The 13,296-nt window shown below is 43.5% G+C and overlaps 1 protein-coding gene across 10 annotated transcripts in view; it reads left to right on the top strand.

Annotated features, from left to right (window-relative positions):
* The window catches only part of AOPEP (aminopeptidase O (putative)), a 311,009-nt gene that overhangs the window by 198,577 nt on the left and 99,136 nt on the right, over window positions 1-13,296 (top strand). For all 10 annotated transcript variants that reach the window (XR_004956306.1, XM_036239159.1, XM_016159455.2 and 7 more), the window contains 2 exons: window positions 2,456-2,499; window positions 12,575-12,635. Coding sequence is in view for 9 of the 10 variants with exons in the window: in XM_036239159.1 (XP_036095052.1) it covers window positions 2,456-2,499; window positions 12,575-12,635 (105 nt within the window). In the remaining variant the exon portion in view is untranslated. The remainder of the gene's footprint in view (window positions 1-2,455; window positions 2,500-12,574; window positions 12,636-13,296) is intronic.

The following is a 13,296-nucleotide window of genomic DNA, read 5'->3' as shown; positions in this document are numbered from 1 at the left end:
AGTTGTTGGGTTTTTGTGACACAACGTGATTCCTTAAACCTGTTATTCCCAGCACTGGTTGGCAGCTTCCAACTAGCAGCTGTGCGGCCTGCAGGTCTCAGCTCTGAGGCAGGAAGAGGCCAATGGCCACTTGCTAGGAGGTGGGATAGGTATCTAGGTATCTTTCTTTAAAAATTAAGCGGGGTTCCTTGGGGACCTCCTGGACATTTCTGATCTTTATACAAAATTCTGAAACATTGTGTTCTGCAGTCCTGTAGAGAAAGATCCAATTGTAATTGGAAAATGCAAAGGGGCAGAATTAGGATTGGCTCTGCCCTTCCTGCTTCTTATGCAATTAAATTCTCTTCTTTGCCACTGAGTTAATATAATCTCCCCTCACATAACTAAGCATAAATTATGGATAAATATGGGATAAGCTGATATGGTCTAAAAGGAGATAATGAAGTGAAATTAGTAAGAAATTATATTTACAGTAATTGGATTTTTAAGAACCAAGAATACTATCATTTAGCCAATGAAAAATCTGCAAAGTAATCTATTAATAGATCAGATTGTGATAAATTAATAACTATAAAATAATAAAAATAATGGCTTTAAGAATCTCATGTAAAAGTATTTCTTCACATTCTAAATATTGCTCTAATTTCCTTTGGTATTTTTCTCCATATACTGTATCACTGCAGATGCAAGAAGGAACTTCAGATGTGAGGCATTATTCTGTCTGGGATTGTCGCCTTCCATCTTGACTTCATGATCCATGCTTTACATATTAGTTTTGGTATTCTTTGTACCATTTATTTTGGGTGAAGCAGCAATAGACTCATAAAGCTTTAGAAGTAGAAGTGAGGCTACAAGAAATAAATTTTTCATTAGTACCCTTAATATGGAGACTTTGCCTCTGGAAGAAAAGGATCTAACCACCCTTATACTCATTGAAAAGGGACTGCTGGCTTTGCCAGTGTAGTAATGGCTGTGCTTAGTGCGATGATAGAAAAAGAACACCTTGTCATACAAATTGTTTGCAGATTTCCATTCCTCTGTAATTCCATCTGTTTGTGATCTGAAGTTCTGTGCTGCTGCGTCCATCACACACTCTGAGTTAATGGATCTCACCGGAGCCCTGTGCTGACCTTGGATCTGCAGGCTTGGTTCTGGGGCAAGCGTGGGGAGAGGGGGCGTCAGTCTGAACGAACGCTCATTTGGTAGTATCATAGTTGGTCATCTGACCTTATACACATGTGCCCTCTTGAAAGGACCATTTTAAAAGATTTTCAAAAAAAAAAAAAAGATTTTCAGTTTATTAAAAGAAAAACTTCAGGTAGATCCCGATAAAATTAAATATTGTTCTTGTTTGTTTCATGTTCTGTATTTTTCCAAAAATATATTTCATCAAACCTTCATATGTTAGAGGGTTAACACTAATTTAGCAAATAAAAATGTGCAACTTACAGTTAAATTTGAATTTCAGATAAACAACAAATAATTTTTTAGTGTAAGTAAGCCCCCAATTTAACTGGACGTCCTTTATTTTATATGACAAAGTAGTTGAGACCAAATCAGGATTCCAGAATTAGATGGAAAGGAAAGATTGGCCGCAATATTCAAAGTACAAATTAAATATAAAAGTGATTTTGAACATTCATGTGTGAAGTTTTTTTTAGGCCTAGAGTATCGTGGTTATGTTTTAAGAGTCTTTATGTTTTAGAGATATTTACTGAAACATTGATTGATGGAATTATGTAATGTTTGGGATTCATTCTAAATAACACAGGAGGCAGATAGATGGGGCAGATTGGCTGTGGGTTGGTGGGTACATGAAGGATAATTATACTCTTTTGTCTACTTTTGAATGTATTTGAAATTTTTCATAGTAAAGGAAACAATAGATGTGTGTGCTAAATCATGCCTTTAGGTTTAGAAAATCTGTTATTGAAACATTCTAAAAGTCAAACAGTTGAGGAGTTGCACAGTGGCACTAGAAGAGGCTGCGAATGGAGACAGGGACTGTGAACCATTTCTGGAATTGTGACATCTTTGTTCCTCCATTGGGATATTAACTGTCTGGTTAGTCATTAGCCTTTTAGAACTTAAATTGTTCAGTTTGTAACAAGATCTCTAGGGAAAGTTCATGAACGTGAGAACGTAGTTAAGTAGAGAGAGATAGCCTTTTGAAAATAGTTAAATGCAAAATGAAATAAACTATTGGGTTAGGTCAAAATAACAAACATTATATTTTTCAATTTGTTTGTGGTTTTTACAAAACAAATCTCTTTAACTGGTTGGCTCGAAGCCCTGATAAATTAATAAATTGACTGTATAGTCTAATGATTCAGCATCGGCCTAGCTTCTCTATCAGGTGAGCTGTCAGCAGCTGGGAACTCTCGGTCTCTGGCACGACTCCTGGAAGTCATTCACTGATAGACATCTTTAATGGTTTGCTTTTTTCTTATGCCAGGATTTCCTTCAAATGCTTTTGGAGAACATCCCAGAAGAAAAAAGGTAAGGATCAATTTAGAAATTAAGAGCCCAGTTTTACTTTTAATGTTAAAAATGACTCCGCCATTGTTTGGCTCGTTACAACTGAGAAAGTTCAGTCTTCCTCTCAATAGCAGTGGGGACCTAGACTAGTCAGCAGAAGTCCTAATGCCATCAGCCAGACTTAGAAATGGGCCAATGTGTATATTGGGAGCCAGCGGGGACAGTGGGGAGCCCCAGAATCAGGAGCCCCCAATGTGGTATATGAGGCGAGCCAAGGACAGACACTCTGTGACCTTGGCTGCTGTGGAAAAGAGTGGAGAAGGAAGTTCTAAAATTTAGGGTGGCTCTGGTTAATGTGCCTTAACATAAGGAAACTATTTAATTGAAGATAACAATGTGGTGTAGTAATAAGGGACTGGGATTCGAAGTCAGGTTCTTCGAGGTTCTATCCCCAGTTCTGCCCCTTCCCAACTATAACATTTGGAACAGGTCACTTCATCCCTCAAAATTTCAGTTGTCCACACTGTCTGGCTGGGTTTCACAGAGGATCGCAGCAGATAATGTATATGAAAAGTCAGTGCTCATTTAATGATTGACACAGTTATAATAATCATCATCTTCTGTATATCAGGCACATATACAGGATCTGCGTACAGTAGACCATAGGATCTTCTACAGCACCTCTCCCACTCACCCTCTTCCTTCATGATTATTACAAGCCAACACTCTGGAGAGGTTACTATATGCAGGTACTCAGTAAATCCTCCAGATGACACTATGTAGTGGATTGTGTTTCCATCCCTGTTCTACCAGTAGGAGGACTGAGGTACCGAGGTGCTGAGTGAGCAGCCGGGGTTCTCACAGCTATATGTAGCAGGGCTGGGATTTGCTCCCAGGGGGCCTGTCTCTCCAGATGAGGAAGCCGAGGCTCCCAGAGGTTAAGTATATTTCCAAGATCCCTTAGTTTGCAAGGGAGCCAGCACAAATTGTAAACGCAGTCTGCCTGGCCCTCACTCATTCTCTTCACGGCATGAGCTCGCTGACCTGAAAAGAAGGAGAGCCTCTTCCTTGGAGGTGTCCACTTTTATTCTGGCTGACCACCTACAGGGATTCATGGAGGAGGTTTAAGACCGACATCAAAGTTTAGATTAGATTCATTCCAACCCTTTCCTTTTCATTTTCTATCTTAATTTAGGTGCTAAAAGTGAACACCCTGAAACATAATTTCTAATATCAAAGTTGGTATTCAAACATTAAAGGAACATCTTGAGAAATTAAACATGTCTTTGAAGAAGAGCTGATACTACTCTCCTTTCTAGCCCACAGTTTTAGCCATGTTTTTATGCTTGGAACAGATCTTCAAATGTGGAAATGAATTATTTCACATAATCAGCTTAGAGCCATACAAGGCCAGACATGCTCATTTCAATGAGCCTGACTTATAGACAGTCAAATTTGGAGTTTTTAAGGGTAAGGTGTCAGGGCTTATGCTACCAGGAGGTGACATGATATTCAGGGGAGGATCCAGGGGCCATGAGGATGTGGAGATTTTTTTCTAAGCATTGTTTTTTTTTCTTGGCCTTTTTTGTTTAAACTTCCCATCTTTTACCTTCCACCTTCTATCTCCAGTTCTTGCTTCAGTAGTTGGGAGTGTTATGGTTAGGTGGCTACGGCTGCTGCTGCTGCTCCTCCTCCTCCTCCTCCTTCTTCTTTTCTTCTTCTCCTTCTTCTCCTTCTCCTCCTCCTCCTCCTCCTCCTCCTCCTCCTCCTCCTTCTCCTCCTTCTTCTTCCTCTTCCTCCTCCTCTTCTTCCTCTTCTTCTTCTTCTCCTCCTCCTCCCCCCCCTCCTCCCCCCCTCCTCCTTCTCTTCTCCTCCTATCAGATGGGAACACACACACACACACACACACACACACACACACACACACACACAGCAAACCAGTGCATTATACAGAATTAACATAGCCATATTATTTGAGAATTTCCTTGATTTCTACCTTGTTCATGCCTTTTAATGCTGAAGGAAGCCTTATCCAGGGAGATTGCGTGGGGCTGTAGTAATTGGCCAAGATAATTAACTTTTTCAGGAGGCTGCTTGAAGGAAGTGTGGCTTGTTTTAAGAGGTCTGAAATGTTTCAAGTTTACCAGCTTTTCTTTTTAGCAGAAATACAGGTTTTCTTCACGAAAAAATCACATTGGATGTGGTCATTATTCCTAAGGTCAAGAACAATCATTTACTTCCAGCATTTTTTTTTCCCCCCTTTTCTTTTGTACCTGCCCTGGCATAACATTTTAGGTCTTCTGATAAAATGGAGGCATTTCCTTAGGAACTAGTGCAAGGGGGAAAAAAGAAGAAAATAAAATTAGTCGAAATGGTATATTACCTCCTGATACCAAGGGCTGTTTCTGAGTAATGACTATGTGTTCCTTCAGAATAACTTCTTAGGGCATAGATACAATAATTTTCATAGAAGGAACTAATTGAGTTTGTAGTTTGGGAAGTCTTCTTTCTTTTTATCCTCTTCCTAATAGGTTTATGGAGTTCATTTGATGGCCCCAAGCCCTCCGGCTCTGGGGGACCTGGATTTTATCATTGTGAATATTTATTGAGGTGACACACTGTGGGCCACAAAGAGACTTTTATGGTGATTGTAGAAGTTAAGAGCAGCATCTCTGTTTAATGGTGGCCAACAAGCACCAACCTTCCCCCTTTGAGAGGTTCCCTCTCTCAGGATCATGTTTTGGCTAGCAGGTTTAAGTTTCTTTTAATAATTCTCCTTAAAAGTTAAGGCAGTTTCATTCCCACAGTAAACTCTTTCAGCAAGTATACTGGAATATTTTTTGAAACTCAAACATCTTCTTTCCTGCTAACTAACCTCAGAATCTAATTCAGCTATTGTAACAGACTGTTTACCCATTTACCTATGCAGCATATTGTACCAATTTTATCTAGGTCTCCAAAGGCCCCACACCTATCCCTGGAGCCTCTAATCTTTGGCCCTGTTGCAAAATGATCCTCAGGCACATCTGTTAGGCACGTGAGCTGTTCTGAAGAGGGCAAGGTTTTTCAGATTAGACCAGCCAGTCAGTATTCAGAGGCCAGTATCCTCTGTGTCATACTGCCTTTGCGTGTTCTCTTGCTTCAATTAATTTAACATTCTCTCTTGAGCACCTCCCATACTAGGCTCTAGCCTAGACACTAGGGCAGCAGTCCCCAACCTTTTTTGGCACCAGGGACCGGTGCTCCTAAGAGAATCTAATGTCTGATGATCTGAGGTGGAGCTGAGGCGGTGATGCTAGTGCTGGGGAGCAGCTGCAAATACAGATGAAGCTTTGCTTGCTCGCCTCTTGCTATGTGGCCCGGTAACCTGCACTAGGGAACAGAAAGGAATAAATTTCATGCCTAGCTCTTAGGGAGCTCAGAGTCTACTGCTGAAAACATACATAAAACAGATCATTATGACCCAGTGTGGGAAGTGTTCTGGGGAGCTTCGCAGTCCTGGGTACACAGCGGAAGGTGTACCTCCAGCCTTTAGGCAAAACGGTACCACTGAAGATTTTAAGTAGGGGAGTGCCATCGGCAGACTGGTAGTGTGGAAGGTAGATGGGGGCAGGGAGAACTAGAAGTCAAGAGACCAATTAGAAATCAATATAGCAGTTCACTCAAAAGATGAAGAGCTGGAACCATGCCTGGGATGGTGGTGGTGGCCATGGGTAATAAGCAGATCTGAGAGATATTGCAGTGAGTTGCCACAGATAAGACTTAATTAATAGGTTGTGGAAATTGAGTGAAGGAATCCAGCAAGAGCCTGACCTTCCCTTCTTGGCCACTCAGTCATACTCTGAAGTTGACCTATAAGTACAGGGGCGGGTGTTTTGTCTTGGGAATTGATGCGACACAGAGGAAGTGAGTAGGAGGGGAAGTATTTGAAAATGGAAGTGCGAAGATGAGGAATTGTGTTTTAGACATATTCAGTGAGAGGTTCCATTTAAAAACTGATATTTTATGAGACCAAGGGAAGGAAAAGCTAGAAGTGCTTAGAAAGAAATCCAGACAAATCCCGGATGCTGGCCTGCCCTGGCCAAAGAGTGCTTTGGGGAGTACCTTAGCCAGTGTACCTGCCACCTGACATTCCACCAGTATCAACAGCTACCAGTGCTTTCTTTGCTCATCACTTCTTCTGTTTGTGTGTGTGTGTGTGTGTGTTCCTATGCTGGTTTTAATTCCATACTTTCCCACCCCTGCGGAGCTAGGCAGTACTCGTTTATAACTGTTACATCTCACAGCCTTCATTATTTACCCAAGCACAAATAACTTTTTTTGATTAGTAAAATAAATAACCATGTGCAAAGCATTGAGATATACACTATTTGTATCCACGTGTAGAGAGGACACTTAAAAACATAAATTACTAAAATTTAAAACCCACATAGAAGGTGAGTTGCACTCCAGGACAAGAGCATTTTTCATTTCAGACCTGAGCACCGAAGTGCCCAGAGCTTGCCTCCATGCAGTACCCGCGCTCCCATCTGTCCTTCAGCTCCTGTGGGAGTTGCTAGGCCATGTGCTCTCCTCTAGAGGCGTGGATAGAATGTGATCTTTAGAATCTCAAGGGTCTGAGGACGGGACTCAAGGAAGGATAAAGACATTTCTCCTGATTAGTGACCAGGTGATAGACACAAGTAGCAGACATGGCCAATACTCAACTCCCCATCCTCGTCACTCCACCCTCAAGGATCAACTGAATGAGCGGCATGGCATGTGCAACGCCATTTTCACACAAACCTGGGTCTATTTCTATGTACTTGAACATCACGAAGAGAGGAGCAATTGATCACTTTCTTGGCTTCTAACCAGCATCTTGCCAGGGCATCCGGCATATTCTCTCCCCTGCTCCATTAACTACGTGTGGCCACGTTTATAGCCCACAGGGACTAGAGAGGGACCTCTAAAACACAGAGTTGCCTTACAGGGTGTAGGAGTCCAGCAAGGGAACTCTCTAGCCAGAGGTTTGACCCAGCTGCTGCTCCAGAGACCCCAGGGCTTCAGGCAAGAGGCAGAAGTGCCACTCATGGGCACCAGTCTTTGGAGGGTATGCAGCTGCAGTCTGTGCACTTTTAGCCAGCTGTGGAAAATCAATTTTCATAGTGATCAGACATGCAGAAGAGTAATTTCCTGTAAGTCCTGGGTCCCAGGGAGGTGGAAGTGTGTCTGTTTGTCTGTCATGATGATTTAAGCCACATGATCTCAGGGGAAAATGGTCACCATTGGTTTAGACCCTGAGCGTCTTGATTTGAAAAAAAGCCGACTTTTGCTTTTACCACTGCTGTATAGCCACATCCAGACCTAAAAATTTACTCATACTGTCATCTCAATAGTTATGACCAAAAAGCAAAAACTACATATGTGTTATCTTTTTTACTAAAACATACACTTTTCTTCCTTGAAAATTAAGCATTTTTGCACACTCTCTCATAATGTCCTTGGAAGTAAGGCCACTTATAGTATCCTAAAGCAATTTTTTAGCAGCTGGAGTTAATGCTTTCATCTTCTTCGCAGAGTTTAACACCTCGTGCCACGTGAGCACTCCGCAGACAGGCGTAGGTGCGGTGCGATGTCTGCACTGATGCCAGGAGTCCAGAAACCCTGCCTTGTCTTCAGCCCTTTGTCTTGGTTGACGTTGGCCAGTCTTCTTATGCTGCAGTTTCTCCATCTGCTAAAAAGCCCGATAACAATTGACACCCACTTCACAAGGATATTAGGAGGAATGAAGTGATAATGGTTATAAGATGCTTTGAACCTTTCCAAAGGAAAGTGATCTGAAAACACATGTTCTCTTCCCTCAAGGGGGAGTGTCTTTTGCTTCTGGATGCAGCTGAATGATGAACTCTCCTGCCCTCACACTTTCGCCCCTCCCAAGGGTCTCCCCATCTCTTCAGAACTCCAATCCAAGGTTAGAGGAACAGGGCAACCACAGCAGGGACCAGGCCATATTTCGCAGGAGAAGATGTGAGCAAGAAGGAGGGGTCGGCGTTGCTTGGAGCAGGCTTGTCTGCACCATAAATCACAAAGCTATGTATCGTGACATTTGAATTTGGCACAGAAAGAAAAGGGGGAGCTTTGTAGACAGACAACATAGTTTAGTTTTGAATACCAATGTGAAGACTTGCATAAGTCCCCTAACCTCTAGGAACCTATATTTGTGCATCACTCAGACGGGGATAATAACATTGGTCTTGCACAGATATTATAACATTTAAATGAAATTTTGTTTGTTGTGTGCGGTACGTATTAGGTGTTTAGTAAGCAATAGGTACTCCTTTTAAACCTTTACTTGGTGGTGGATAGAGGAGTTTTGTTTTTTTGTTTTTAGTGCCACTATATAACAGTAATTATGTGTGCAAATACGAAACATGGCAAAGCAAAATTTGTCTTAATACTTTCCAGTGAAATAATCCTCACAGTTGGCCTGGTCAGTTGTCCAGGTTGTAGACTGTACGTGAGCATATATGTTCTATGGAAGGTCGTCCTGCAGAGAGCGACGGGCTCGTTATCCACACACACCATCTCTCACCCCTCCAACAGGACTCACCCAGGATTGCCCTCCACATTCAAACGCTGCATCCCACCTCCATTTAGGCCTCCTCTCATCACCTATTATTTGAACACATTCACAGCCCCTCACTTGGTCTCCCTGCCTCCAGCTTCTTTTCTCTTAGTTATCCTCTTCCTCAGCTCCATTCCATTTATGCCATTCTGTAGCTTTGCTTCAGAGTTTCCTGGATGTAGCCAAGGCTTGAGGACCTTGGGATCCTCACAGGACACCCAATTTCCTTTCTTTTCACATTCTGTGTGCCAGCCCAGCTGACCATGGTTCTGAGCTCCTCCCTCTGCTGAGCTCCTTACCCTGCCTGTGCTCGCATTCCATTTCCACTGGTCTTGCCCCATCATTTGGGACAACACAGTCTTCCTCCATGACAGTTCAAGCCTGCCTCCTTTACAAAGACTCTCCTAAGGCCCTTCCTGTTGTCCTCCTCCTGGTGTCCCACCTGAAGCAGTGAAAGCCCCTTACACACACATAGAGTCAAGCACAGGCAGCATTCTGACTCGTATCCTCTTATGTCCCTGTCAGACAGCGTGGCCCTGGGGTTTCCCATCTCAGCCTCCCACAGAACCTTGTACCCGGTAGGTATCCACCGAATGTTTGCCATGCAGAGAAGGTTCCGGTGAAGGCTTGGATCTCACTCAGTAACATTCCAGCACTCACCTCCCCAGCTCCTCCCCATGCCACTCCTACAGAGGGGTCTTCCAGCTAAAATTCCCCAAAGGAAATTTATGTCCATGTCCTCTTATGCACTCTTTCATGGGGATGCACAACAGCTGTTCACCATCTTTTGTAAAATCATTCGGAAATGGCTATGAAGTCACTCTCCAGACTTCTCTACTTCAGAATATTTAATTCCAGTTCCCTTGACCTCCCTCTTGGATCCAGTGTGCTTACCTCTTTGATCATCTCTCCTGTTCATTTCTAAATTCTTTCTAAAATCTTCCTCTTAAGTTGAGGAAGGTTTAAGAATGCCATTTTCTTGGATGTTACAGCACAGTAAAGCCGAGGTCAGAGTCAGCCTCCTCTTGCTAAAGCTTTCCTGAGTATCTTTTGAAGGACAGGTGACCGGAGCTTTTGGCCCCAGGGCCCAGACACAGGAGTGTCCCTCTTTGGCTGGAACAAAAGTAGAACAGGCCACTTAGAGAGAAGCACCAGTGAAGGAAGGACAGGGAAGACAATGGGCCATGTCTCTAAATCACAGTAGACAATATAGAGTGCCTGCAGGACCTCCACAGCTGCTCAAGCCCTGGGGCAGGAACTTGACCCCAACAAAAGACTGCAACCCTTCCCCCCCCACACACACACACACATGCCAGACAAGGTGGGGGATGATCTGCATTCATTTCAAATAAGAAAAGGCCTTCATTGAGCATCATGTCCTCTATGAAAATTATAAAATTTATCTTATCTTCCAGCCATATACTTGCCACAAAAAAAACAACTTCAAGTCTCCTTGGACATGTATCTAAGTGTCCCCTTCAGTCCAACTTTCCTTCTTCTCTTGGCAGAGCAGTTATGCCAGCCTTTTAGGCTATTTCCAGCTCCCCTCCCCCGGCGGCAAACCAAATAAATCAAGTCCAAGAAATAGTCAATTATCTCAATGTAAGGTGCCCTGAGAGCTGCCTCTTCTTGGCTCCCAGCCGAAGAGTCCCTCTCAGGGTAGGAAAGGCACCTATCATGGTCTGCCTCTGAGCTTTAGATTTCATCCTACTCCCTGCCACCTGTGTGGGCACACACTCTCACAGGCACATGAGTGCACACATGCATGCACACACATGAGTGCACACGCACACCTCATACTCTCATAACTTACAAAGGGGACTTGGCCATTCACATTGAGTTCGACACTGTTAAATGACAACAAAAAAGTAATGGGGAAAGGCCCAGGGACGGTGGCACCTGGCCTTTTATATGAGGCATATCCAGTACCATCATTGAATCTGGGAACCTGGACCAGCGGCCTCGGGAGGGAGGTCGCCATCTTCCTCCAGAGATTCACTTCTGCCTCTCTTTTTGGCCTGCCGTCTCACAGATGGGGATCATCTTGAACATGAATCCAAATCATTGTCCTTGCATAGTCTCTCTTTCCCTCTGTGTATTTTTTGTTTTGAAATAGCAACGGTCACTTCTTTCAGCAGCCAGGGAGGATAAAATGTACCAGTGACATGCTTCTCCCTGGGGAAGAAAAGGAAGGGAAAGTACCAGTCAGTCCCCTCCTTCCAGTCCCCATCTAGGTCAACCCTCTGCCTCCCTTTTTCCCTGTACCCAGCAAGGCAAGGCAAGCACTGGTCCTTCCGCACCTTAACAAGTGCAAACAGGGCCCATCTTTCCACAACTTCTTTTACAATTTCAAAAGAAAAGGAAGGAGAGAATATTATACATAGAAAGTGTACTATATAAAATACAAAATAGAAAAGATGCACATTTTAACAATTTGGGAATATCTTACTGGGAAAGGTGATTATTATCTTAAGAAAAGCAATACTTTTTATTGCATTAACAGTAAAATGTGTTTTCATTCATTCAAATAAGAAGATCCATCGGGATCCTGTTTTATACCAAGAACTGTTTCAGGTGCTGGGTTATGAAGTGAGTAAGATGGAGCGGACCCTGATCTCAGAGAACTTCAATCTAATGAGAGGACAGTTAAAAGTCAAGTAACCAAAAATATCACAGTCAGAAACTATGATGGATGCCATCATGGCATGGAGGACAGGGAGCATGGTGGATATGACACAGCCTCAAGGGAGGCCTCTGTGAGTGGAGAGACTGGGGACGAGTGGGAGTTATTCAGAAATGAGAGAGGGATTGCTTTAAACTTCAGGAAGACACAACCTAAAGGCCATTGACCCTAAATACACTGAATACTTAGTACATCTAAGGAGAATTCGAATCAACAGGGCACGAAACCAAAATTATTTCAGCTGACTTTGGACCAGAGGTAACAAGCAATTATAATATTTCAAATAAAGCAGAATGTGGGCCTGCTTGAAAACAGAGGCCATGGAATCCTCACACGTTCCATACGTATGAGCTTCTCTCCAATAGTGATTTGTATTGTTTTTACTTGTCGTAGCTCATCGTCACTGTAAAGTTCGAATTCCATTTGGATGCACTAAGTGTTGTAATGTTCAGGGTTCACTTTGCTGCACCATCTCAGGAAGCCATCAAGCCTGATGTGTCTTAGGAACATGACCTCGCCTCCTCAAATTGGCTCCCAGCCGAAAAGTCCCTCTCAGGGCAGGAAAGGCACCTATCATGGTCTGCCTCTGAGCTTTAGATTTCATCCTATGGACTGAAGATAAGCTGTACTGAGTGTGACCAGGTCCCCTTCCACACTTTAACCTGTGACAGTGGCGCTTTCTCCAGAGAACAGATACTTCTCCAGAAGATCAGTGCTGTGCTGTGCCCGAATAGTTAGAGAGACCATTCTGTGTCGTCAGTGCTCTGTAACTTTTAATCCTTGTTGTTCTTGTTTTGTTTTTAAAGGCTTGAGTTGTCTGTCGAAAGCATCTTTCGAGACTGGCTTGAGAGTTCCGGAATACCACAGGTGAGCTCCAGATAACTGCTACAGGGGAGGCAATGGAGAAAAGTTTGCCATTTAGTGTATTAGTCATGACAATGATTGATTTATGTATTTATAAATATAAAAGTAATCATCTTTCTGAGTTGAAATATCCCTAAGTCAGGAAAATGATGGTCTCCCACCCCTTCTCAGCCTGCCTCGGGCCTCTGCCTCAAGTGACCTTGTGTCATAGGTGGACATGCTGCTCTCCCCTGAACTGTGTGTAAATGAGCTCTTGCAAAATGCGGTGTATATTTTGGGTGGCATTACCAGGCCACAGTTCAGTGCCACCAGTGGGTTTGTAGCTGGCCTCCAGCTCTACTCTTTGGATGCAGCCAGTGAGCTGGCTGCCTGTAGCTTGCCACTGACCTGGCCTGCTCATGGTTTCTCTTATCATTTCCTGGTGCTGCTGCCTCTCGACTTCCCCCTTGAGTTCTGTATCCCTGCCTCAGGCTGGTTTCTCATATGAATGAGCTTTCTAGATTCATTTCTGTCTCAAGGACTAGGACCTTCCCTACTGATGGTTTTGCTTTCCCCCTTCCTTTCGGCCCCCGGGCAATGCTGCAGGAGACAGTTCCCAGCCAGCCCGGGGGCTCCGGCTCTGTGTCTGTGGGAATCACCTGGCCTGGAGTCTTCTCTCCTCTCT

Source organism: Rousettus aegyptiacus, unplaced genomic scaffold, assembly GCF_014176215.1.
Source record: "Rousettus aegyptiacus isolate mRouAeg1 unplaced genomic scaffold, mRouAeg1.p scaffold_m13_p_3, whole genome shotgun sequence".
Classification (NCBI taxonomy): domain Eukaryota; kingdom Metazoa; phylum Chordata; class Mammalia; order Chiroptera; family Pteropodidae; genus Rousettus; species Rousettus aegyptiacus.
The sequence above is the reverse complement of the archived record's forward strand: the minus strand, read 5'-3'. Positions and strand labels throughout refer to the sequence as shown.